The sequence below is a fragment of the Colossoma macropomum genome, unplaced genomic scaffold, assembly GCF_904425465.1.
Source record: "Colossoma macropomum unplaced genomic scaffold, Colossoma_macropomum, whole genome shotgun sequence".
NCBI classification, from domain to species: Eukaryota; Metazoa; Chordata; class Actinopteri; order Characiformes; family Serrasalmidae; genus Colossoma; species Colossoma macropomum.
In genome coordinates this window covers 254,585-280,032 of record NW_023495319.1, presented here as the reverse complement: position 1 = coordinate 280,032, position 25,448 = coordinate 254,585, and the positions used below count along the sequence as shown (strand labels likewise).

The following is a 25,448-nucleotide window of genomic DNA, read 5'->3' as shown; positions in this document are numbered from 1 at the left end:
AGTTCACAAAGTAACTGTCAACTGACAATTGACGTGTGCAAATTATTATTATTTTTTGTACTTGCACAGGATTCATTTCTCCCAGCACAAATGACAGTTTTGTAACTGTAAAATATGTAAAACCTGCACTGCAAAAAATGGTGTCTTGTCAAGTAAAAATATCTTACATCTAGTCAATAAATCTAATATTTCTCCTTTTGAGATTGTTGTAAGCTTAGTGCAAGATTATATAACTTATTTCCACATCTCATCAAAATAAGAAATATTACATAGATCAACTAGAACTAAAATCATTTCACTTGATGATGTACTATTTTTTGCAGTGTAAGAATGATCTTTATTGGTATCAGCCAATGTTTATGATTAATATTCTGCTATCATAATCAGCCAGCAATCGGTTTCTCGCTACCGGGTCCACCTCACCGGTCTGTTTTTTGCTCATCTGTTTTTCTGTTGTATCCGTTTTCCAGGTAGCAGTGATGCAGCAGGAGCTGACCGCGCTGCAGCCGGAGCTGATCCGCACCTCCGCCGAGACAGACGAGATGATGGTGAAGATCGAGAAGGAGACGGTGGAGGTGGACGCCAAGAAAGAGCTGGTTGCTGCTGACGAGAAAGTGGCCAATGAGGCTGCAGCAGCTGCTAAAGCCATTAAGGTATCTGAGAGCATTTTGCAGATGCTGGTCGGGGGGTGGGCGGCACGGTGGCGCAGTGGGTAGCGCTGTTGCCTCACAGCGAGAATGGCCTGGGTTTGGTTCCCAGCCGGGTGACCAGGGTCATTTCTGTGTGGAGTTTGCCTGTTCTCCCCGTGTCTGTGTGGGTTTCCTCCGGGTACTCCGGTTTCCTCCCACAGTCCAAAAACATGCAGTCAGGCTGATTGGACATGCTGAATTGCCCCTAGGTGTGAGTGTGTGAATGTGTATGTCTGTCTGTCTGCCCTGCGATGGACTAGTGACCTGTCCAGGGTGTATCCTGCCTTACGCCCAATGACAGCTGGGATAGGCTCCAGCACCCCACCACGACCCAGAAGGATAAGCGGTTTAGATGATGGATGGATGGATGGATGGATGGATGGATGGATGGTCGGGGGGTGTGCTGCCGCGTGAGTGAGGGCTTGGAGAAACATTTCAGTGGTTATCTGATGTTAGTGAGGCTCAAACTCAGAATCACTCTTCAGTCCATGGTGTGGACAGTGCTGAACAACGTCGTATTTGTCTTGGCACATATGATGCTGCTCACGATGGTGATTTGGTTAACCACAGAAGTCAACACCCTGGTCAAATTACATGTTTTGTTGGTTCTGAAAATATGTTTGTTCTACAGGGAACAATTTTAAATATGGCATTTTCAATCTTCACTGCAAAATAAAGTATCTTGTCAAGTGAAATTCTTAATTCTAGTCGATATGTCTAATATTTCTTATTGTGAGATAGTTGTGCACTTCTTATAAGATTTATTACCTGTTTTAAGTAATTTTATTGAGTAAAATTATCTCACTATACCGCAGACAGTTTTGCTGGTTTTAAGCACATTTCTTACAACAAGCAAAATTATCTGCCAGTATAGTGAGATAAATTTACCTAATAAAATTACTTAAAACAGGTAATAAATGTTTGGAAATAAGCTAAATATTCTTATAATAAGCTTACAGCAATCTCGACCGGAGAAATATTGGATATGTCGACTAGATTTAAGACCATTTTACTTGACAAGATACTCATTTTTGCAGTGTTCTTTCTTTGCAGAATTTCTATTTATTTGCAAAATTTGACATAACTTTGATATAAAATGTGACATGCTTTTGCACTTATTTGTAATATGTTAAATTGAGCAAATAAACAGTAATTGTGCATTAAAATGTGCAGTTATGTTCTCTGTAGAAAACGTGTTCACTTATTGCCGACTTTATTCTCTATATAGAGTTTTCACTTCTACTCCTCTACATTCACTCCTGCGGGAATGTTCTAGTCAACGGCACAGATCATTTCGACTGAGAGATTTTAGCCCTTTTGTGTTTCCTTGGTTTGATTTGAGTTGGGCGGGACTGTATGAGAAGACGCCGTCGAGTGATTCCTCAGACCAATCAGAATTAGTGTAGATTTTTATTACCTGCTCTGTTTCAAAGCCCCACTCAGCACAAACCAAAGCCTCTTTAGTTGCACCTGAACAACAGTGAGTGAGCTGGTTATCATTTGTAAAACACTCCTTAACTCTGCTAAACTCACCGTAACGGCTGTAATACATCTCTGTGCTATGATTGGATGTCTGAGCTGCCGAGCAGAGGGTGCACGTTCATAAAGTTCTTCCTGCATAACTTGGCTGGTCCAGTATAGCCGATAAATGCTGACGGTCTTTGAATGATTGTTATCTGTCATAGCCACCTATGACAGGATCACCACTGTGGTCACTCCTGGTTGAACGTTTCTTTACCTCCGTTATCCAGCGTCTCATTCAGAATGGCCGTTGCTGTCATCACTGTGTGGTCTGAAACATCCACAGTCCTGACCAGACGGCAATGTTGAGTTTTTCACTCCTTTTGAATTACAGTGCAGGTTTTTTTTCAGATCATCAAGTCACACATCTTATTTTAATGTTTGATATCGATTTGATGTCCACTTTACACCGATGAGTTGAATCAGTGAGTTGAGTTGAACGGCTCAGGACAGTAACCCTGCTGCGTAGGGCGCCGAAAAGAAGAGAGATTGAATTTAAGGTGGACTTAGAAGCAGAGCTCCATACTAACCACGTCCCGTCATCCCGAGGATGATGAAAATAGCATACGGGACAATGTGTATACCACTTTGAGAAGCCTCAGGGACGATTAACTAAACACTTAATGTCTAATACATAGTCATAAAATAGTCATTAACGTGCAAGCCATAACCTGCCTCCACTAAATATAGCAGCATTTCATCCAGAAACTGTTTATAATCCACTTTATAAATAACATTTTTTCCATTACATTTGTGTGGCTAGCACAATGCTGACTTCCATTAACCAGTCAATGGGAATTCCTATGTAAAATTAGCATCAAGCTAACTTCATAACTAAATACATCACTGTTTGTATGTATTGTGTACACGCGTGTGTGCTGAGTAATGTATTCTGTGTATTGCTGTCAGCTTTCTGCCAGTTTTGGGAATTTGTAATATTATAGAACAAAAATTCAGGAAGAAAACATAATGTGAAAAATCAGTTTAACGTTTTGGAGGGTCAGTTGTTCCCTTTAATAAGCCTTGCTTGAAGAGGTACTTAATTGACTAATCAGTGCGTAAGTGCATGAAAAGGACCAGTGGACATTCAGAGTGGTTTGCTGACTGATTGATGGGCAGGATGAGTGCGAGGGGGACCTCGCGGAGGCGATGCCGGCACTGGAAGCTGCTCTGTCGGCCCTGGACACGCTGAAGCCGGCCGACATCACGGTGGTGAAGTCCATGCAGAACCCTCCCGGCCCTGTCAAACTGGTCATGGAGTCCATCTGTGTCATGAAGGGCATCAAACCAGAGAGGAAACCTGACCCTGGAGGCTCCGGTGAGAGAATACAGCACATATTTTATTAAACCAGGAAAAAGGTTTAATGGGGGCTCCTGCCCTGCACATTTAGTGTTTGGCCTGCTCTGACACGCCCACTTTAACGGATGAAGAGCTCGTTAATTCTGCAATACAACAGAATAGTAAATTATGATTTTTGATTAGCAATTTAGCTTTTCCCTCATTCCCTCAGCATCATTTAGAGAATTTCATGTTTGCTATAAGCGAACTATTTACAAACTCACTGTTTTCCAACTAAATGATATGAGATTAAGTATGAGATGTGATTAGTATATCATTGCTGTTGGAACAAAACCAAAAAGATTATGAATGTTTTTTTCCTCCTCCTGTAAAATTACCATTTTGTACGTACACCGATCAGGCGTAACATTATGACCACCTCCTTGTTTCTACGCTCATTGTCCATTTTATCAGCTCCACTTACTATATAGGTGCACTTTGTAGTTCTACAGTTACAGACTGTAGTCCATCTGTTTCTCTGATACTTTGTTAGCCCCCTTTTACCCTGTTCTTCAGTGGTCAGGACCCCCATGGACCCTCACAGAGCAGGTACTGTTTGGGTGGTGGGTCATTCTCAGCACTGCAGTAACACTGACGTGGTGGTGGTGTGTTAGTGTGTGTTGTGCTGGTCTGAGTGGATCAGACACAGCAGTGCTGCTGGAGTTTTTAAACACTTCAGTGTCACTGCTGGACTGAGAATAGTCCACCAACCAAAAATATCCAGCCAACAGCGTCCTGTGGGCAGCGTCCTGTGACCACAGATGAAGGTCTAGAGGATGACCGACACAAACTGTGCAGCAGCAGATGAGCTATCGTCTCTGACTTTACATCTACAAGGTGGACTGACAAGGTAGGAGTGTCTAATAGAGTGGACAGTGAGTGTCTGCCCTGTCTGAAGAACAGGGTAAAAGGGGGCTAACAAAGTATCAGAGAAACAGATGGACTACAGTCTGTAACTGTAGAACTACAAAGTGCACCTATATAGTAAGTGGAGCTGATAAAATGGACGATGAGCGTAGAAACAAGGAGGTGGTCAGAATGTTATGCCTGATCGGTGTAGGCGTTTTGTTCCAACAGTATGAAAAATGATGTGACCAGTAATGTTAGTTAAGGTAACAGATGATTAGCATTTGTCTGCTTATCTTAATCAGACTTTAGACTGACTGCTTTTCTTTGTGTACATTTCATATTTGTCAAATAATGCCTCAAAAATCAGCTTTGATTGAATTGCCCCTCCCTGACTCCTTACTGCGCTCACAGCTATGATACTGGTCTCCTTTTCAGGTAAGATGATCGAGGATTACTGGGGACCGTCTAAAAAGCTGCTGGGAGACATGAAGTTCCTGGAGAACCTCAAGGCCTTCGATAAGGACAACATCCCGGCCGCCAATATCAAGAAGATCCGCGAGAAGTTCATCGATCACCCTGACTTCCAGCCGGCACTCATCAAAAACGTCTCATCTGCCTGCGAGGGCCTCTGCAAGTGGGTCCGCGCCATGGAGGTGTACGAGCGCGTGGCCAAGGTGGTCGCCCCGAAGAAAGAGCGCCTCCGTGAGGCCGAGGAGGAGCTGGCCGTCCAGATGAAGATGCTGGAGGTGAAACGCGGCGAGCTAAAAGAAGTCCAGGACCGGCTGCAGGCCCTGAACGACACGTTTGCAGCCATGATCCAGAAGAAGAAGGAGCTGGAGGACAACATCGAGCTGTGCTCGCAGAAGCTGATCCGGGCAGAGAAACTGATTGGTGGGCTGGGAGGGGAGAAGGACAGGTGGACGGAGGCAGCGAGGCTGCTGGGAATCAGGTACACAAACCTGACGGGTGACGTGCTGCTGTCCTCAGGCACTGTGTCCTACCTGGGAGCGTTCACAGTGGATTTCAGAGTGGAGTGCCAGCGGGAGTGGCACGAGCTCTGCAAGCACAGGAAGATACCATGCTCTGACGACTTCACGCTCAGCACCACCCTAGGAAACCAGGTGCTGATCAGGGCATGGCAGATCGCTGGGTTACCTGTGGATTCGTTCTCAACAGACAACGGCATCATCGTGTCCAACTCCCGCCGCTGGCCGCTCATGATCGACCCGCAGGTAAGGCTGTCAGATTTTCTTATGCTATTTAGTCCTATTGAAGGTTTAACACGAAGTGAAAAATGTCCAAGCAGGGCTTTATGCACCATTGTCCTCGCTCTCTCCGGGTGGGCAGTGTCATGCCTCAAGCGAACCCTATCACCCAAGACACGGCATTGATTTTATCTCAAGCTCTTACAATTTACCTGCACCTAATAATGATTTGTGGCATACGCCCGCCCCACAGGCCCCGACGATGGCAGCCGCGAGAGCCGGCAGGAAGGCGGGACCCGGGGGGTGGGCGCATGCCGCATGATTCTATTTCGGATCTTCAGGAAAAGACTTCAGATGTTGGGTTTAGTTGGAAAAAGCCATAATCTTTATTTAAGGCTTAGCAAAAAGCATTCAGCCTGGGCATAGGCTCCGGAATACGATGCCAAAGCGGTGTACAGTGTTCTTATATGATTTTTAGGGATGATGAGATAATCACCCCTTCCTCTTTAAACATTTCATTACCTGGTTGCCCACCATTATATCTAAAGATGTTCCCTTTTATACAATTAGGTCCAAATGAAAGATGTTTTCAGAGCTGGTGGTTAGTGTTCTCCTTCGAGCGCGTTAAGCTGTACAGTGACGTTGTGTTAGCAGCAGTTCAAAAAGATGCAGTGCTGCTTCACAGGTCTCAGAGGAAGCCTGTGTTCCCAGTCGCCCTCCTAGCGCTGGTGGTATCATGTGATTGCGGTAAAACTAACTAGTGGGTGGAACTGAATACCAAATTGGGGAGAAAAATCCCCAAAACACTAAACAAACACTGCTTTACACTGATATATTAGTAAATACGACCCTTAAACACATTAAGCAAACACTGCGATTAAAAAAACTAAACTCTTGCTGACGCAGCCTGATAAATAAAATCAGCTGCAGAAACATGCACATACAACCTGAAGACAGGCAGCACTCCTTGCTTAAGATGGAAATGCCACTACGTTCATATGGAACTGGTTCAGATTTTTAAGAATACAATTAATCAATATGCAAAGTTTGTAGAAAACGAGTCACAGCTAAAAGTGGCAGCATTACAAATTCAATTCAGAACTTGTGTCTGCTTTGACAGATACGCATAGAAAAGACAGGCAAAATATTGCGCATCTCCATTTATTAGAGGTGATCCAATACTCTGATTACGCTGACCAGTCAGACTTTTTCCATTATAAAGGCCTTCACAGTTTATTTGTGCCGTTTATTCGGAAATCAGTAAAATTGCTGATGGTATCTTGCACAATAAATGTTATTTTTTTTAAACCATTATTTTATTTGCTCTCTGGCAACCTGAACTCACTCAACCAGTCCCTGTTGTCTCTGTTGTTGGCATGGCGACTACCAAACTGGGTGATTGTTCCAGCAACCCAAACGTTTCAACAAACGTTAGAAGGATTAGTTTTTCTTTTTCTTCATCATGTGTGGAGAAGATCTCCAAAATCAGCTCAAACCGATGTGACACGTCTTGTTTTTTATTTGTATTTATTTTCATCTTGTTTATTTGTATGGTGTTTGGCGTGTGACAGCCTTAATGAACAAAATTAGATGAGTTATCTTTTGGCCTTTTTCAAAGTTTCTATTAGGTCATCAAGAATCGTCAGTACATTTAAATTTGAATTTATTTTATTTTTTGCCATATCATCCAACCCACCTGCAGGGCCAAGCCAATAAGTGGATCAAGAACATGGAGAAGGCCAACAAGCTGTCCGTCATCAAGCTCTCCGACAGCAACTACGTCCGCACCTTGGAGAACGCCATTCAGTTTGGAACACCAGTTCTCCTGGAGAATGTGGGTGAGGAGCTAGACGCGGTTCTAGAGCCTGTTCTACTGAAGCAGACCTTCAAGCAGCAGGGGGTGGAGTATATGAAACTGGGCGAGAACATCATAGAATATTCCAGAGACTTCCTTTTCTACATGACCACCGGCCTGCGGAACCCTCACTACCTGCCGGAGGTGGCGGTGAAGGTGTGCCTGCTGAACTTCATGATCACACCGCTGGGGCTGCAGGACCAGCTGCTGGGGATCGTCGCCGCCAAGGAAAAACCCGAACTGGAGGAGAAGAAGAACCAGCTGATCCTGGAGAGCGCCGCTAACAACAAACAGCTGAAGGAGATCGAGGACAAGATCCTGGAGGTGCTGTCTTCATCTCAGGGGAACATTCTGGAAGATGAAACGGCCATCAAGGTCCTGTCTTCCTCCAAGGTTTTATCAGAGGAGATCTCTGAGAAGCAGAAGATTGCGAGCTTGACGGAGCGAGAAATCGACGAAACGCGGCTAGGCTACCGTCCTGTGGCCGAGCACTCGTCCATCCTGTTCTTCTGCATCTCGGACTTGGCGAACATCGAGCCCATGTACCAGTATTCTCTCACCTGGTTCATCGGCCTGTACCTGCAATCCATCGCCCAGAGCCCGGCCAGCGACGACCTGGACACCCGCATCTCCAACATAACGGAGCACTTCACCGTGAGCATCTACAGGAACGTCTGCCGCTCGCTGTTCGAGAAGGATAAGCTACTGTTCTCGCTTCTCCTCACTGTCGGCATCATGCAAGGCAAAGGTCAGGTCAGCGACCTCATCTGGCGCTTCCTGCTCACGGGCGGCGTCGCCCTCGACAACCCTCACCCAAACCCCGCCCCAGAATGGCTGTCGGACAAAGCGTGGTCGGAGGTGGAGTGATCAAATTTACTTCATAAGAGATTTTTTCACATAAGATGTAAACAAAGTCATTCAGAACGGTTTGGTCTGAAATGTTCACATCATTTCAGTCGTTCACAGTGGTGGTGATAGGAACCAGACGTCCACCTCTAAAAGCTCCCTCACAGAAAGTTCCTACATGAAATGGTTATGAATTCACTGCCTGAGATTTTAGCCCAAAAATCCGTTCATGGTGGAGGGATACATAATATGCAGGGCGCTGTGAGGCAAAATAGTCCCCAAAGAAAACTTATTATTTCAGATTTTCCACTATTTTCATCATCAGCATTCCATATAAACTCAGAAGACTCGTGTAGGTTCACTGGTGGTTCTGGATAGTAAATAAAGTGGCTATACCTTTGTATACAAAAGTTTGGGCACCCTGGTCAAATGCCATGTTTTGTTAGTTTTCTAAGTGTGAATAAGTTAACACATCCTTTACAGAGAGCACAGTCCTGCACAATGTAATGCACAATTACTGTTTACTAGCTGAATTTGGGAAAAAAATACAAATAAAACATTAATTGGTTTATGGTTTTATGTTTTTTTATTCATTAAATGCCAATAATGATAACAATGCTGTGCTCTAAAATTTGCAAAACTAAATGAAGCTTTTTCACTTATTTTGGCTTAGAACATCAACAAAATATGTACATTGACCAGGGATGCTTAAACTTTTGCATACATCGTAGACATGTGACCCCTGGTTCTTAACACCACCACTGTAAAGAAAGAGTGTTTCTCCAAGTTGTAATTATTCACTTAAAAACAATTTTTTACATTTCAACAACTGAATTATGCAGAAAATTTGAAAAAATGGTGGAATTCCTCTATAAAATGCAGGATACTAATACAACAACATAATAACTAGTGTGGTGACTTTGTTGTCAGTGTTGACGGTTGTTTTATATTCAGTTTAGCTGAAACTACCTGTAACTCTAGGCTTTCTATTCAGTGATTAATCTTAAGGCTTATTACACAGTAACTACTATGAACTATTCAGTGACAGCTATGATAGGAATGTGTAGTGTGCAGTTATGAGGGTGAGGAACTGAAGTTGGAGTTTAAGGGGTTAAAATACAGAATGCCTGAATCAGACGTGACTCCTCACTCACTCCCTTTGTGGCGTCAGGTGGTCCGAGCCTCAAAGCTCCCAAACCTGGAGGGGCTGTTTGAGCACGTGCAGGAGAACGTGGCTCAGTGGAAGCAGATTTACGACTCCGGCCGGCCACATGAGGAGCAGTTCCCGGGGAAATGGCGCACTCTGGTGGGCATGGAGCGCATGGTGGTGCTGCGCTGCTTCAGGCCTGATAAGCTGGTGCCCGCTGTGCAGGAGTTCATCGTGGACAACATGGGCCGCACCTACATCGAACCTCCAACCTTTGACCTGGCAGGAAGCTACAGCGACTCCAACTGCTGCTCACCGCTCATCTTCGTGCTGTCATCGGGATCGGACCCCACCGCAGGTGTGTGTAAGAGGGTGTGTGATTACCCTTCACAGTTTTATCAAAATACATGCATTTAAAGGGCGTAAAGGTTTACGGAGCCCCGAAGGTGACATGGTGATTAGATTTTTGATAAGGCATGGCCACAGATTACAATACTGAGGGCACAAGTTACTAAATCGAGCCCACAAGTTAAGTTTCTCTTTACTTGTGGCCTCAATGTAGTACTTCATGACCTTTAGTACATCAATTTTTGGCCTTAGTACAATATTTTATAGTTTTAATGTATGAATTTGTGGCCTCTATATGAAAATGTTTGGCCTAAATATAGTAACTTGTGGCCTCAAAATCTTAATTGGCGGCCTCAATATAGTAACTTGTGGCCTCAATATATTCATTTGTGGCCTCAATATAGTAATTTGTGGTATAAATATAGTAACTCATGGCCTCAGTATAGTAACTTGTGGCCTCATAATCTTAATTTGTGACCTCAATATAGAAATTTGTGGCCTAAATATAGTAACGTCTGGCCTCAACATAGTAACTTGTGGCCTCAATATAGTAATTTATGGCTTAAGTATAGTAACTTGTGGCCTCATAATCTTAATTTGTGACCTCAATATAGAAATTTGTGGCCTAAATATAGTAACGTCTGGCCTCAACATAGTAACAGTAGGTATTGTGATATAAACTGAGTCTGTTCTACAGTTTCTCATTAGGCTGAATGAATAACTGACTCTAAATGTAGGTATTGTGATATAAACTGAGTCTGTTCTACAGTTTCTCATTAGGCTGAATGAATAACTGACTCTAAATGTAGGTATTGTGATATAAACTGAGTCTGTTCTACAGTTTCTCATTAGGCTGAATGAATAACCGACTCTAAATGTAGGTATTGTGATATAAACCGAGTCTGTTCTACAGTTTCTCATTAGGCTGAATGAATAACTGACTCTAAATGTAGGTATTGTGATATAAACGAGGCTGTTCTACAGTTTCTCATTAGGTGAATGAATAACTGACTCTAAATGTAGGTATTGTGATATAAACTGAGTCTGTTGTACAGTTTCTCATTAGACTGAATGAATAACTGACTCTAAATGTAGGTATTGTGATATAAACTGAGTCTGTTCTACAGTTTCTCATTAGGCTGAATGAATAACCGACTCTAAATGTAGGTATTGTGATATAAACTGAGTCTGTTGTACAGTTTCTCATTAGACTGAATGAATAACCGACTCTAAATGTAGGTATTTATGTATATAAACTATGTCCACTTTTGTGGGAATGTAATGTTTGTCTCTCTCAGGGCTGCTGAAGTTTGCGGATGATCTGGGTATGGGGGGCAGCAGAACCCAGACCATCTCTCTGGGTCAGGGTCAGGGTCCGATCGCGGCCCGTATGATTGAAACGGCGCTGAAGGATGGAACCTGGGTGGTCCTGCAGAACTGTCACCTAGCGACCAGCTGGATGCCGGCCCTGGAGAAGATCTGTGAGGAGATTATCACACCTGAGAACACACACTCTGACTTCAGGTGAGTAATGCGCTCCTCCACACATTCGTCTCCGGTGTCTTTGATTTGAGAAATGAGTAACACTTTGCTTTTTTTCACTAGAGCTGGGCGATATGACAAAAATATAACATTGCGATACTTCAAGAAATTTTTACAATACATGATATGTCACAACATTTATTTTTTCGGACATCTGATCAGTTGGAAAAGAACCAGTAGGGTATACAGCAAACTAGAACAGAGCATTTCCAGAGGAACTGTTAAACCAAGCATTGTGCTGGCATTGAAGCATCAGCGCCGCTCTGACAAGTGAGTTAGTGACCCCCGAATCCCAGGGAGTATTTCACACACTGACGGCATCAATGACAAAGCAGAGCACAAACCAATCCTTCTGATGGTTGTCAACAATTCCAGCTGGTTTTGAATCCACCAGTTTGGTTGTCGCCATGCCAACAGCAGAGACAACTACGGTGGCCGAGAAGACCCAACAAACTGCAAATAAAACGAGCTGCAAATGCAGAAAACACTCATCAGAATTACATCATTTTACAAACGCGCTGCAATATTCGTAAACACTCTGCAACCTCAGAAAGCACTTTCATCATAATGACGACACCGACGCTACATTTCATAAACACCCTGCAAATACAGAAACACACGCAGCTTCAGAAACACTGTAAAGCCACAACACAGCGGACATGTTTCCGGAGGACACTCAGAGATGACGGGGCCATTCAGACTTTTAAATTCTGTACAGCACATGTAAAGTACATTCACCAGTAACAGTAGCTGACTTTTATTTGAGCAGATTACTGACATCACTGTATCGTAATGGGAATCATCTGTAGAGAGTCACTGTAAATGTTTAACTAGTAACACCAGAGAACGACCACAGTACAGCTACGACATGACAGACAGCAAACTAGCCAGCAAAGTTAACCACGAACTCGGGATGAGAGTGTCCGAGTGTCGGTGGTCTTCTCTACTTTTGTCAGCGATTTTCCATCGTAGATACTCCATCCACTTTGAGTCTTCTTTGACATTTCCGTTGTGTTGTGACTGGCTTTGCAGCGTTTTTGAAGTTGAATGTTCTCTGTATTTGCAGTGAGTTTGTAAAATGTAGCTCTGATGTAGTCATGTTGATGAAAGTGTTTTCTGTGTTTGTTCATCTTTTAAATAAATTGTACTTGATGTGTGAAGGTCATAAGAAGCAGATCCCATTATAAATACCAAAAACAAAGGTTAATGTATTTATAAAACCTTTACTGTCTCTCTCTCTCTGTCTCTCTCTGTCTCTCCCTCTTAGGCTGTGGTTGACCAGTTACCCCTCTGATAAGTTCCCTGTGAGTATCCTGCAGAACGGTGTGAAGATGACGAATGAGCCTCCTAAAGGTCTGCGAGCGAACCTGCTGCGCTCTTACCTGAGTGACCCCATCTCGGACACCGCCTTCTTTAGCAGCTCCTCCAAACAGGAGGTGTGGCAGAAGCTCCTGTTCGGACTCTGCTTCTTCCATGCCCTCGTCCAGGAGAGGAGGACGTTCGGCCCGTTAGGTCAGTAATCACATCGCTGTCCACCTGCTTAACTGTCTGTCTTTGGCAAGCGTGTGATGATTTAGGCATGCAGTTAGCACCCGTGCTAATTGGTGGGATATAAGCTTCCTCGTCTTCTGAGCTACCTTAGCCTCGTGGCTCCAGTGCTAACACTCAAAAAGGAATCTTCAGACACCAAACATGTCTTGGCTGATCGACTACATTTGGGGTAAGAGGGGGCGAAACTGGGTAAATGTGCTTTTAACCTACACTATGTAAGATTTGGGAATTTGGAGCCCTCTCTGGTGGAAATATGTAACTACAACATGAAGCACATTTTGTAACGTGGGTTGTTCTTCGGCCCCCTTCCCCAGAAGGATGAATCTAATTATTGAAAGAGAATTCAAAGAGAACTCGGTCTAAACTTGGTGAAGGAGCGTCTCTGAGGATGTGAGTGAATTATCGACTATCATCATCACATCTTCATCAGTATGATGTTGATTTTGAGATCATTCGAGACCTGAACATTGAGCCGGACCTTCTTTCAGAGTCTGTATGTGTGGCATTAATACGTAAAGACGTATGACGTGGTGTGAAAAAAAAAAACTCGATGCCTCTGAGTTTTAAATGATTATTTCAGGATTTACAGGGCGACTCTCAGCAGCGCATGCTCACCATATTTTAGCGTGTGTTTTTGTATGCATGTGTTTGCCTATTCATGTCAGAGTCAAAGTGTCAAAGTGGTACAGTGCCTGTGTGCTTAAGTCTTGCGTCATTCACTTCTCCCGTCCGTGTCTCCTGAAGACAGCAGCAGCAGCAGCATGTGCAGAAAGAAGTTGAGAAGCTGGCTGAACAAACCAGAAACAAATCTTAAAATAAGCCAACAGAAAATGCATATTTAGACCAAAAATAGTCCAAATATCCTAACAATCATCACCAAAAAGGCAGGGGGATAACAGCTAGTTTGGTTGAGGTGGTTAAATGGGCAGGTTTTTTTTAAATGAATAGTTCTGTAATCGCCACATTCTAATGCTGCGTCACATTTACGTTGGTAAAACATCATTCCACACCGCACAGTGGTACTCGGCCAAGGCAGCTGAAGCCGTGCACACGCGTATTCACCAATACCTTCCTAAGTTTTTTCCTAAGTGTGTTCTTGAGAAAGGTCCTAAGAAAAAGTCTACATCAGATTCTTGACGTGTTCTTGAATTACAGAACTGTTCTCACCTTTGTGCTCTCAAGTGTGTATAGATTCTGTTCTTACCTAACAACAAATCCTAGATAAGAAAACACTGGTGAATGTCACACTGCAAAAAATGGGATCTTGTCAAGTGAAATGATCTTAAATATAGTCAATATGTCTACTATTTCCCATTTTGAGATGGTTGTGCACTTATTATAAGACTATTTAGCTTATTTCTAGACATTTTCTACCTGTTTTAAGAAATTTAATTAAGTACAATCTCACTATACTGGTAGATAAGTTGGCTTGTTTCAAGTACATTTCTTAAAACAAGTGAGATAATTTTACTTAATAAAATAGTGTAAAACAAGTAAAAATGTCTAGAAATAAGGTAAATAATCTTAAATTAAGCTTACAACAATCTCAAACAGTAGATTTATTGACTATTTTTAAGATACCATTTTTTGCAGTGCAGAATATCCGTGAAAACTGTGTAAGTGGGTTTTACGAAGAATTTTCTTCTTAAGAACATTTGGTGATGTACGTAGGCAGCTGAACGTAGTGTTCATAGGTTCTTCCAGGCATCACTGTAATGCATGACCTCTTTATTCCGTCTCTCTGTTTCTCTCTCCAGGCTGGAACATTCCATATGAATTTAATGAATCGGATCTGCGGATCAGCATGCGTCAGATCCAGATGTTTCTGGATGAATATGAGGAGATTCCTCTGGAGGCTCTGACCTACCTGACCGGTGAGCCCATATAAACGTGGGAGCGAGTGTGTGGAAAGAGCCGGTCTGTGCGGAGCACCTGAATGGAAAACCTGTTAGACCACCATTACTGTTCTATATCTGCAGCATCCGTCTATAAAATATACAGCTAAAAATAATTGTTTCACGTCCTGCTCATATTTTGATAATTACTAATAAGACAAATGTGCCATGAACCCGTCCCCTGGGCCCGAATGACAGTCGCTCTGCCATCAAGCTCCTGGCCATCTGATGGGTCACCACCTGCTGCTCCTCAAGCTGCTTTCATCGCTTTTCATCGTCATGAAAAGCAGCCTGCAGCTCCCGTTAGCCAGCCAGGTGCAGGTGGATGAGGGTCTTGATGGCCTCCTCCTCCACCATGGGGACTCCCTCAGTGCGTTGGCATCCCGGGTTTCGGCACCAATGTAGCACGCCCAGTGCTACCCCGGACACCAGGAGAACGGAGGCAGGGTTCAGGTTTGCAACTGCCAAAAAACCAAAACAAAGCGAACAAAACCAAGACCTAAGTTGACCACTTTTCAGTGGCTTTCAAAACTAGACTTTTCGGTCCTTTTCTCACTCAAGCTTTTCAGCTCTTCAGTCTTTTCTGCTGCTGCTCATCCCTCTCTGTCTCTCTGTTCCCTCTCTGCTCTTTTAAAAGGCGCTCACCTGAGCCGAGAGGGAAAAGGAGCTCGTTGTTCCACCTCTCCGTCACCGCCCCAGCTCCGCATCTCGGCTGCCTGGATCGAACTTGAGGTGTTAGTGAAGCAGCCTCACTGCGGGCCTCGTTTGGGACTTGCATCCCGCCTTCGTGCCTCGCGTGGCCATTGTCGTCATCATCGTCCCCTCTTTGGCAGCTGACGTCCTCCCCCTGCCTCTCGCATCCCTCGGTGGTGTTCGGGATTCGGGTCCCGCCTTCCTGTTGGCTTTTCGTCATTGGGGCATGGGGGACAGGTGCATGGCACAGCATAGTATTCTGTGTTGTGAACAGGGCTGAAGGAAAAAAAAACACCAACATGAATTAAAGCTTAATTTATTTTACAGCACTACACTCCTAGTAAGTGGGATAGCCTAGCACTAGCTTTATTGCCCAAATTGGATTTGAGCTCTGAACCCCAATCAGTGTATGAGGCTGGAACATTACTGTAACTTTCCTGCCACGTCTTTTTCTTTTCTTTCTATACCTTCCCATTTTTTTCTTAGACATGTGCTTATTTTTTCTTAGACATGTGCTTATTTCGTCTCTGCTCCTCCAGTCTAGTTTCATTTCATTTAAAAGCATTTAGCGGACACTCATATCCAGAGCCACTTACAAAAGTGCTTTGTTGTCCACTCAGAGAATGTATCCTAGCTGGTACAGATAGATGAGAGTCCAAGACACCAATCAGACACTGCTCAGACACAAAAGCCAGTGCTTATATCTAAAAACAAAGATGCAGAATTAAACACTGCATAAGTGCAATACGTTTCTGTAAGTCTAAGTACTGTATAGTATTGCAATTGTATTGTATTGCACTTACACTGTGTTTAGCTCAGTCCTGTACAAAGACGTGGTCATCAGTCTGCGTTTGAAGACTGCGGGGGAGTCTGCTATTTGGACAGTCAGTGGAAGTTCGTTCCACCACCTGAGCTCCAGGACAGAGAAGAGCCTTCCATGTGTCTTGAAGGATGGTGGGTCGAGCCAAGCTGACCAGCTGCGTTAACCTTCATACATCTCCGAGTGCTGATAGATGATGTTCCAAATCGTGTTTTAAGATCTTATAGTGCTACTTCTCCAGATTCCACGTATGAAACCTAAACATAGCGGAGAGGTTCTGTTTTTATGCGTCACAGATCTTTAACACATCACCAATAAACATTCATCAGACTCCTCCTGTCAGTGGTTTAAAAAACAGCTAAAATATGTTTCTTCACTTTAGCGCTTAAGTATTTTATTTATTGTTTCCCTTTTTTTATTACTTTTACTGTCTTGTTAGTTGTTGTATGTTTTGTTTTTATACATACTTTCATCTTGTGCATTTTAATTTTAATATTATTTTAATATTAATTTTAATATATTATTATTTGCCCCCTCTTGTCACCACTTTTATTTGTTGAATTTTTACTTATTTGTTTTAGTTTTTGAATTTCTAATGTATAAAAGATGCTATATAAATAATAATAATAATAATAATAATAATAATAATAATGATTATTATTAATATTATTATATTATTAGATTCGTCACAATATGCAAAGAAAAGTCAGCCGTGGGTGTCACCTGGTTAAATCCGTCAAACCTGAACTCCCTCTGACATCGAGTCTCTGCCTCCTCTTACCTTCCTCGGTTTCTCTCTCCCTCCCTCTCTCTTTTCTTTCTCTGTTTCTCTATCTCTCATCTCTCTCTCTCTCTCTCTCTCTCTCTCTCTCTTCAGGGGAGTGTAATTATGGAGGTAGAGTGACCGATGATAAGGACCGCCGGCTGCTCCTCTCTCTGCTCTCCACCTTCTACAGCTGGGAGCTCGTACAGCAGGACAAGTACCGAATCTGTGAGGGAGACGTTTACTACATTCCTCCACACGGACCCTATCAGGTACACCAACACACACACACACACACACACACACACACACACACACACACTCACTTCCATCCCTCTTTGGCTTCGCCCTTAATACGGATGCCAAAATACCAAAGGTCCAAAAAAAAATCAAATAAAAGAATCGTTGTGTCTTTAACGACTGTGTATCACTGAAACTGCATGTGGATAATTTGATTCATTATTTAAAAAATAGCCAAACTAATATTGTCGGAGCATCTATGTAGTTACGAATCACTGGATTCAGTTTTTCAGGCCCCTATCGGGCTCCGGTCAAGCAGACCTCCGGTTTGTGACAGTATGATGATATGAAGTCATTTGCATATTTACATATTATTATTTATTTCTTGTTTCACGATGATCTAAAATGAGTCCCGGACTGGTTGAGTGAAATACAACCTGGCTTTACTCCTTCTGTCCTTTTGTTTCATTAGAAGTGTTTTTTGTGCTCATTTCTACACAGCATTGTTAGCTACTGTGTATTGTTTTTATTATATTGCACTCTAGTTTGCATTTCCATATGAAACATTTTGACTCCTCTAATATGCACAAAAACATTTCAGTATCTTTTTTTGTTATTTTTTCAGAGCTACGTTGAATACATCCGCAATCTACCAATCACAGCAGAGCCTGGGGTCTATGGCCTCCATAGCAACGCTGACATCACTAAAGACAACCAGGAAACCAATCAGCTTTTAGATGGAGTACTGCTGACCTTGCCGAGGCAAACAGGGGGCGGGGCCAAGTCCCCTCAGGTGGGTGTGGCCAGCGTGTTCACAGCTTATTGGTTGGAATGTGGATCACTTTGGTGTAAAGTTTTAAACGCAGAACTCTAATAAACATCATCTTCTAGTTCGATTTGAAACATCGTGAGCTCAGCAGCTGCATCTGGATTAGATGTAATTTTACTGAGTTTCCTGGAAATGAAATGGTGCCGTTGGCTAATGTTACAATAAATGATGTATAAAAATGGGCTGAAGAGAGATGTGCAATACCGAAATCAGTGATGCTGAAAGGCTACTCAGTATGCAAAGGAAATATATTTCCATATTCCACACTGATCAGACATAACATTATGAGCACCTCCTTGTTTCTACGCTCATTGTCCATCTTATCAGCTCCACTTACTATATAGGTGCACTTTGTAGTTCTACAGTTACAGACTGTAGTCCATCTGTTTCTCTGATACTTTGTTAGCCCCCTTTTACCCTGTTCTTCAGTGGTCAGGACCCCCATGGACCCTCACAGAGCAGGTACTATTTGGGTGGTGGATCATTCTCAGCACTGCAGTAACGCTGACGTGGTGGTGGTGTGTTAGTGTGTGTTGTGCTGGTACGAGTGGATCAGACACAGCAGTTTTTAAACATGGTGTCCACTCACTGTCCACTCTATTAGACACTCCTACCTTGTCAGTCCACCTTGTAGATGTAAAGTCAGAGACGATAGCTCATCTGCTGCTGCACTGTTTGTGATGGTCATCCTCTAGTCCTTCATCAGTGGTCACAGGACGCTGCCCACAGGACGCTGTTGGCTGGATATTTTTGGTTGGTGGACTATTCTCAGTCCAGCAGCGACACTGAGGTGTTTAAAACTCCAGCAGCTCTGCTGTGTCTGATCCACTCAGACCAGCGCAACACACACTTACACACCACCACGTCAGCGTTACTGCAGTGCTGAGAATGATCCACCACCCAAATAGTACCTGCTCTGTGAGGGTCCATGGGGGTCCTGACCACTGAAGAACAGGGTAAAAGGGGGCTAACAAAGTATCAGAGAAACAGATGGACTACAGTCTGTAACTGTAGAACTACAAAGTGCACCTATATAGTCAGTGGAGCTGATAAAATGGACAGTGAGTGTAGAAACAAGGAGGTGGTCATAATGTTATGCCTGATCGGTGTATATCTGTGCATATATTTCAATACATTACAGATGAATTCTCTGTACAGTCTGATTCTGGAATTTTTCCACTTCACATTTTAAAGTGTGACGTGCATATATCTCTCTTAGTACAGATTTATTAACTACGTCTTTTATGAGTGTGTAATGTGTGTCTGCATGGCTGGATATGTGTGTTTGATGTGTGTGTGGACAGGAAGTGGTGGATGAGTTGGCGGAGGACATCATGTCGAAATTGCCGTGTGATTTTGATGTTGAGATGGTGATGGTTAAATACCCGGTGATGTACGAGGAGTCCATGAACACCGTCCTCCGGCAGGAGCTCATCCGCTTTAACAGGTGACGTCCACACATACCAAAAACCAAAAACAGGTAATCACCCTCCGTAAGCAGGAGTCCAGGTGACCAAAACTGCCCCCTCTCTCTCTCTGGGTGGGTGGGGTGGTCCTTTCTCTTTGCCATCCCTCACTGTGACACTAGCCATCACAGGCAGTTGTTAGCTGACGTAAAAGTAGTTATCCTCCTCCAAATGTGTTGAGCTTTTCAATGGCGCAGATTCACGTATCTTGAAGTAAGCTCATGGTAGCCTCAGAAGCCCGGCCCCAAATTCCTCTAGTCCATAATCTTACTATCCAGAGTATAATCAATAACAAAAGCAAACCAAGCTAGCTAGAAAAGCCCTATCGTTACCTAACGCTCAATGTTAAAATGAATGTTTCGGGAACACCATTGGATTTAGGTTTGTCAGAGTTATGCTGGATGCACTCTTCTCATACTTTGCTCGAAGAAAGTAACTTGTTTCTGATACAATCTAAGGCTCCTCTGGTTTAACAGAACTGTCTCTTGTGGTTTATTTTTACTGCATTTACGTGCTTAATTGGAGTATTTTGAGGGCACTTTCCAGTCATGCTAACTTACTGTTTAATCTTTGGGTAACAGGAAGCTTGTGGTCTGTCGGACAGTGTTGATGAGGACACTCTCATCCTCTATTTTGAGCTCCGCCCTCACAAAGTGTTGGATTAGTTTAGAAACTTCACACTCAGTTTGTTCCCATCTTAATAAGGTTCCTCCCACATTTAGCCCCAAGGTTTCTCAAGATATCTTCAGAAATATCATCATATGATTGGAATGGAAATGGACATGACCGAATTAGAGAGAAATTTGGATAAAAATTATAATAAACATTCCACAAAACACAACAAACATAAAGCTTCTTAAAGATGTCCATAATAAGTAAATAATAAGTAAATAATGGATGTCTACAAATGGATATCACACTGTACTGATAAAACTGTTGATTTGCATATTGATTTGCTTGTTGATCCAGATATTATTTAGTATTGTATCCATAACGATCTGAAGGAGTGCACTGTACTGAATACATGATACTTACTGATTCATATTAATTGGCATTTATTTGCATGTTAATCAATAATCAATGAGCCCGTCTATAACTCTCCAAAAAGACGATATTGATTGTCACTTATTGACTGGTATTAATGTGCAGGCTGACCCAGGTGGTTCGCAGCAGCCTGATCAATATCCGGAAGGCTCTGAAAGGACAGGTGGTGATGTCAGCAGAGCTGGAGAAACGTGTTCAACAGTATGCTGGTGGGGAAAGTTCCAGCAATGTGGGCTGCCAAGTCCTACCCTTCACTCAAACCTCTCGGGAGCTACGTCTCCGACCTGCTCGCCAGACTGCACTTTCTACAGGTGAACAAACAGCGAATCAGAGCTGGAGGTCATTCAAAACTGGCCGCAGTAGATCAGTCAGTATGGTGCTGAACAGTATAGTGGTTTTTACTGCTGTGTTTGAGCTGAAAATCAATATATTTCGCAGAGCTGTGACATTCCACTACTTGAGACTCATACTTAATAATACCCCCTATTTAACATTATATTTATCATTTTCAGGAAAACGTTTGCAAACTAGCCCTAGGTTTTTCATCCAGTCCCCATGTAACTGGTGTTAAATTATCCAGAGCCTGAACCTCAATAATTCTAAAAACATGTCAACATTTCTAAACATGGCATCCAAAATAGTTCCTTCTGGATAAGAGCACAGTTTATTAAAATGGCTGAAAGTCATGGACTCTTTGTCAGACAAAGTCCAGACAAATACACCATTACCGTGCTATCCCAGGTGGTTGCTAGGCGGTTGCTATGTCAAGTCAAAGTTCATTTATATAGCGCTTTTTTACAACAGGCATTGTCACAAAGCGGCTTTCCAGAAAAAAAGGTATCCCAGGTGATATCATTTTATTAGAAACCCCAACCTTGTACTACCACTCACTGTTCACTTTATTAGAAACACTGTTACTATGCTGTCCCAAGTGGTTGCCAAGGTGTTGCTAGGCTATCACTGTAGTATCCCAGGTGCTAAGTCATTGCTCTTGTGGATAGTCACTTTATTAGAAACACCTGCTTTGTACTTCCACTCACTGGCCACTTTAGTAGAAACACCTACCTTACAACAACCAGCATGTTTAACATGGCAACGGTGTTAACTTATTGATAGGCTGATTGTTCCATATTACGATAAAAGAAAAAAAGTCAAAATCTGCATTAACCAGAGAAATTTAACTAGAGACTGTTGTAAATGTTTTTCTATGCCAATTGAAGAAGAGTCAGGAGGCTCTGTCCATCTGCAGAACCCAAGTCTGACTAGAACTCTGAAGTGAACAGTTCTGTACCATTCCAGCAGCAGCTGACACATCTGTTTTCATCACACTCAGTGAATAAAGATCCATGTATATCATTGTGCTGTTAATACTTCATTCCTTTTAAGGCACTGACTGACCAATTGTCTGTTTTTAGACTGTCTTAAACTTAATAATATATAGACACTTCAGCATTAATACGGCAACATGGAAAATAAAGAACAAAGACTGAAACATCACTGCAAATTACAGATTCAAGTAACAGAATACCGTTACATTTTATGTATCCCAATTATGTAATATGGTTACATGTACTCTGTTACTACCTAACCCTGTTTGTTTGTGTGTCTGTGTCAGGAGTGGATAGATAACGGACCTCCAGCTGTGTTCTGGCTCTCCGGCTTCTACTTCACGCAGTCCTTCCTCACTGGAGTGTCTCAGAATTTCGCCCGGAAATACACCATCCCCATCGACTACATCGGCTTTGAGTTCCAGGTGTGTGTGTATCAACTACAGTTGAGGTCATAAGTATACGAACACCTTAGCCATATTTTTTAAATTCAGCTTTTTAAAGTTCCTGACATTTAATCCCAGTACATTCCCTCTCTTAGGTCTGTTAGGATCACTACTATATTTTAAGAATGTGAAATGTCAAAATAATACTAGAGACAGATTTATTTCACCTTTTGTTTCCTTCATTAAATTCCCAGTGGCTCAGAAGTTCACATACACATGGTTAGTGTTTGGTAGCATCGCCTTTAAATTGTTTAACTCGGGTCAAATGTTTCATGTGGCCTTCTACAAGCTTCTGATAATAAGTTGCTGGAATTTTGGCCCATTCCTCCTGACAGAACTGGTGTACCGAGTCAGGTTTGTAGGCCTCCTTGCTTGCACATGCTTTTTTTAGTTCTGCCCATACATTTTCTATGGGACTGAGGTCAGGGCTTTGTGATGACCACTGCATTACCTTCACTTTGTTGTCCTTATGCCATTTTGCCACAACTTTGAAAGTATGATTGGAGTCATTGTCCATTTGTGTCCAAGCTTTAATGTCTTGGCTGATGTCTTGAAATGTTGCCTCTATACCTCCACATAATTTTCCTTCCTCATAATGCCATTTATTTTGTGAAGTGCACCAGTCCCTCCTGCAGCAAAGCACCCCCACAACATGATGCTGCCACCCCCATGCTTCACAGTTGGGATGGTGTTCTCCCCCTTTTTCCTCTGTACATATACATTATGGCCTGATAGGTCGCTTTTCTGAGTTTCTCATGTTAATATAGGACACATTTTACTGTTGATATAGATACGTTTGTACCTGTTTCCTCCAGCATCTTCACAAAATCGTTTGCTGTTGTTCTTGGATTGATTTGTGGTTTTTGCACCAAAGTATGTTCATCTCCTCCCTACAATATGATAGCTGTGTGTTCCTATGGTGTTTAAATGTGCATATTATGGTTTGGACAGATAAATGTAGTTCCTTCAGGAATTTGGAAATTGCTCACAAGGATGTTCCAGACTTGTGGAGGCCAACAAATTTTTCTGATGTCTTGTCTGATTTCTTTTGATTCTCCCATGATGTCAAGAAATGTGGCAAGTAGGCCTTGAAGTTAGGCCTTAAAATACTGCAGGTACATCTCTAATTAACTCAAATGATGTCAATTAGCCTATCAGAGGCTTCCAAAGCCATGATATCGTTTTCAGCTTCTCCAAGCTATTTAACGGCACAGTCAACTTGGTGTATGTAAACTTCTGACCCACTGGAATTCTGATATAGTGAATTATAAGTGAAATAATCTGTAAATATTTGTTGGAAAAATTGCTTGTGTCATGTGTAAAGTGGATATCCTAAGCAACTTGCTAAAACTATAGTTGACATGGAATCTGTGGAGGGGATAATAATGAGTTTTAATGACTTTAATCTCAGAGTAGGTAAACTTATGACTTATAACTGTGTATGAGTTTGTGTGTAGCACTGAATAAGATCTGGCTTTGAGATCTGTGCAAGAGACATTCTGAAGGAGCTACAGGTGCATGCACAAGTGAATCTACAGAGAACATACTTTTGCACACTTTAATGCACAATTACTGTTTATTTACTGAATTTAACGTATTAAGGCAAAAAATAAAACAAAATGTGGCCTGTGCAAACTTTCATATTTTGTTTTTTGTTTTTTTATATGTTAATCTCAGTAAATAAACAGCCGTTCTGATATGAAATTTGCCAAAAAAAATGCCTGTTCCCTGTAGAAAAAGTGTTAACTTACATCAACAAAGAAATTCTAATGTTTTAAGAATATTTTGAATATGCATTTACAGGTGTTGGTCAAATTATATGTAAATAATGTGCAATAATCATCATTTATGTGAATAATTTTATTCATATAACACACTTCATGATGGTGCTACCTTATAGTGCTTCACCACCATAAGAATGACAAAAAACTATTAAAGTCATGAAATAAATAAATATATGAATAAAATTAAGTAAATAAAAATAAAAACAAAAAAAATACTATTCATTTCTTTACATCTCAGTCTATTTTTACTCTCTTTGGTATTAACTGTAATTAACAACAGTTACCAAAGCGATGATGACTGTTTAATACTAATAGAGAAAATAATAATAAGTAATTAAAATAAAACTCACGGTCTGTCTGTGTTCAGGTGCTGAAGCAGGAGAGTGTGGATGAGAAGCCAGTGGATGGGGCGTATGTGCGGGGTTTGTTCCTGGAGGGGGCGCGCTGGGACAGAGAGCGAATGGTCATCGCAGAGTCTCTCCCCAAAATCCTGTTTGACCCTCTGCCCATCATCTGGCTCAAACCAGGGCCAGAGCGCCAACTTCCTGCATGAAAACGTCTACCAGTGTCCAGTGTACAAGACCAGCGCACGGCGCGGGACTCTGTCCACCACCGGACACTCCACCAACTACGTCCTGCCCATAGAGCTGCCCTCAGACCGGCCTCAGAAACACTGGATCAACCGCGGAGTGGCCTGCCTCTGCCAGCTCGACGACTGAACACACACAGTTCAGTCTGTAAGAACTCTTTTAACTAGTAGCTGATTGATCAGCAGATCTTAAATACACCCACATGTTTACACTGTAGAAACAACTTTAGCTATTAAACTCACCCTGAACACAAGCGCAGGTTTACAGTTTAATCTCAGTTTAAACAACTGAGCATTTTGCACATTTTAAACACACCTGTTTACAGTTAAAACTTGCCTGCAAATAAACGAGTGTCCCATAAACACAGTCTTTCTCTAGTAATTGCTTTTTTAACAGACTAAAGGTGCATTCACAACAGGGCAAAACGGTTTTGCACACGCCTCGCTCGTTCACTTTTAATGGAGTCATGCACTGACCTTGAAGCATGTAGCCAATCACAAGTGTATTTTTTCCCATTTTAAAAAACTGATCATTTCCCTTCATGTTGGCTGCATCCAAAACTGCAAACTGCAAATCCAATTTTCCAAAATCCAAAGGATTTTAGGCATTTCACCCTCTATAGTGCATAATATTAAAAGATCCAGAGAATCCAAAGAAA

At 42.3% G+C, this 25,448-nt stretch overlaps 1 protein-coding gene across 1 annotated transcript in view; it reads left to right on the top strand.

The window, feature by feature from the left end:
• Nucleotides 1-25,041, top strand: part of dnah3 (dynein axonemal heavy chain 3) — a 97,018-nt gene extending 71,977 nt beyond the window's left edge. Inside the window, 16 exon segments of the mRNA XM_036562124.1 lie at nucleotides 471-653; nucleotides 3,330-3,528; nucleotides 4,834-5,630; nucleotides 7,306-8,316; nucleotides 9,476-9,809; nucleotides 11,098-11,323; nucleotides 12,609-12,853; nucleotides 14,650-14,766; nucleotides 17,178-17,335; nucleotides 17,929-18,096; nucleotides 19,437-19,579; nucleotides 20,748-20,832; nucleotides 20,834-20,953; nucleotides 22,258-22,395; nucleotides 24,568-24,726; nucleotides 24,728-25,041. Of these exon segments, the coding sequence (XP_036418017.1) occupies nucleotides 471-653; nucleotides 3,330-3,528; nucleotides 4,834-5,630; nucleotides 7,306-8,316; nucleotides 9,476-9,809; nucleotides 11,098-11,323; nucleotides 12,609-12,853; nucleotides 14,650-14,766; nucleotides 17,178-17,335; nucleotides 17,929-18,096; nucleotides 19,437-19,579; nucleotides 20,748-20,832; nucleotides 20,834-20,953; nucleotides 22,258-22,395; nucleotides 24,568-24,726; nucleotides 24,728-24,919 (4,275 nt within the window). The 3' untranslated portion in view covers nucleotides 24,920-25,041.
• The last annotated feature ends 407 nt before the right edge of the window (nucleotides 25,042-25,448 follow it).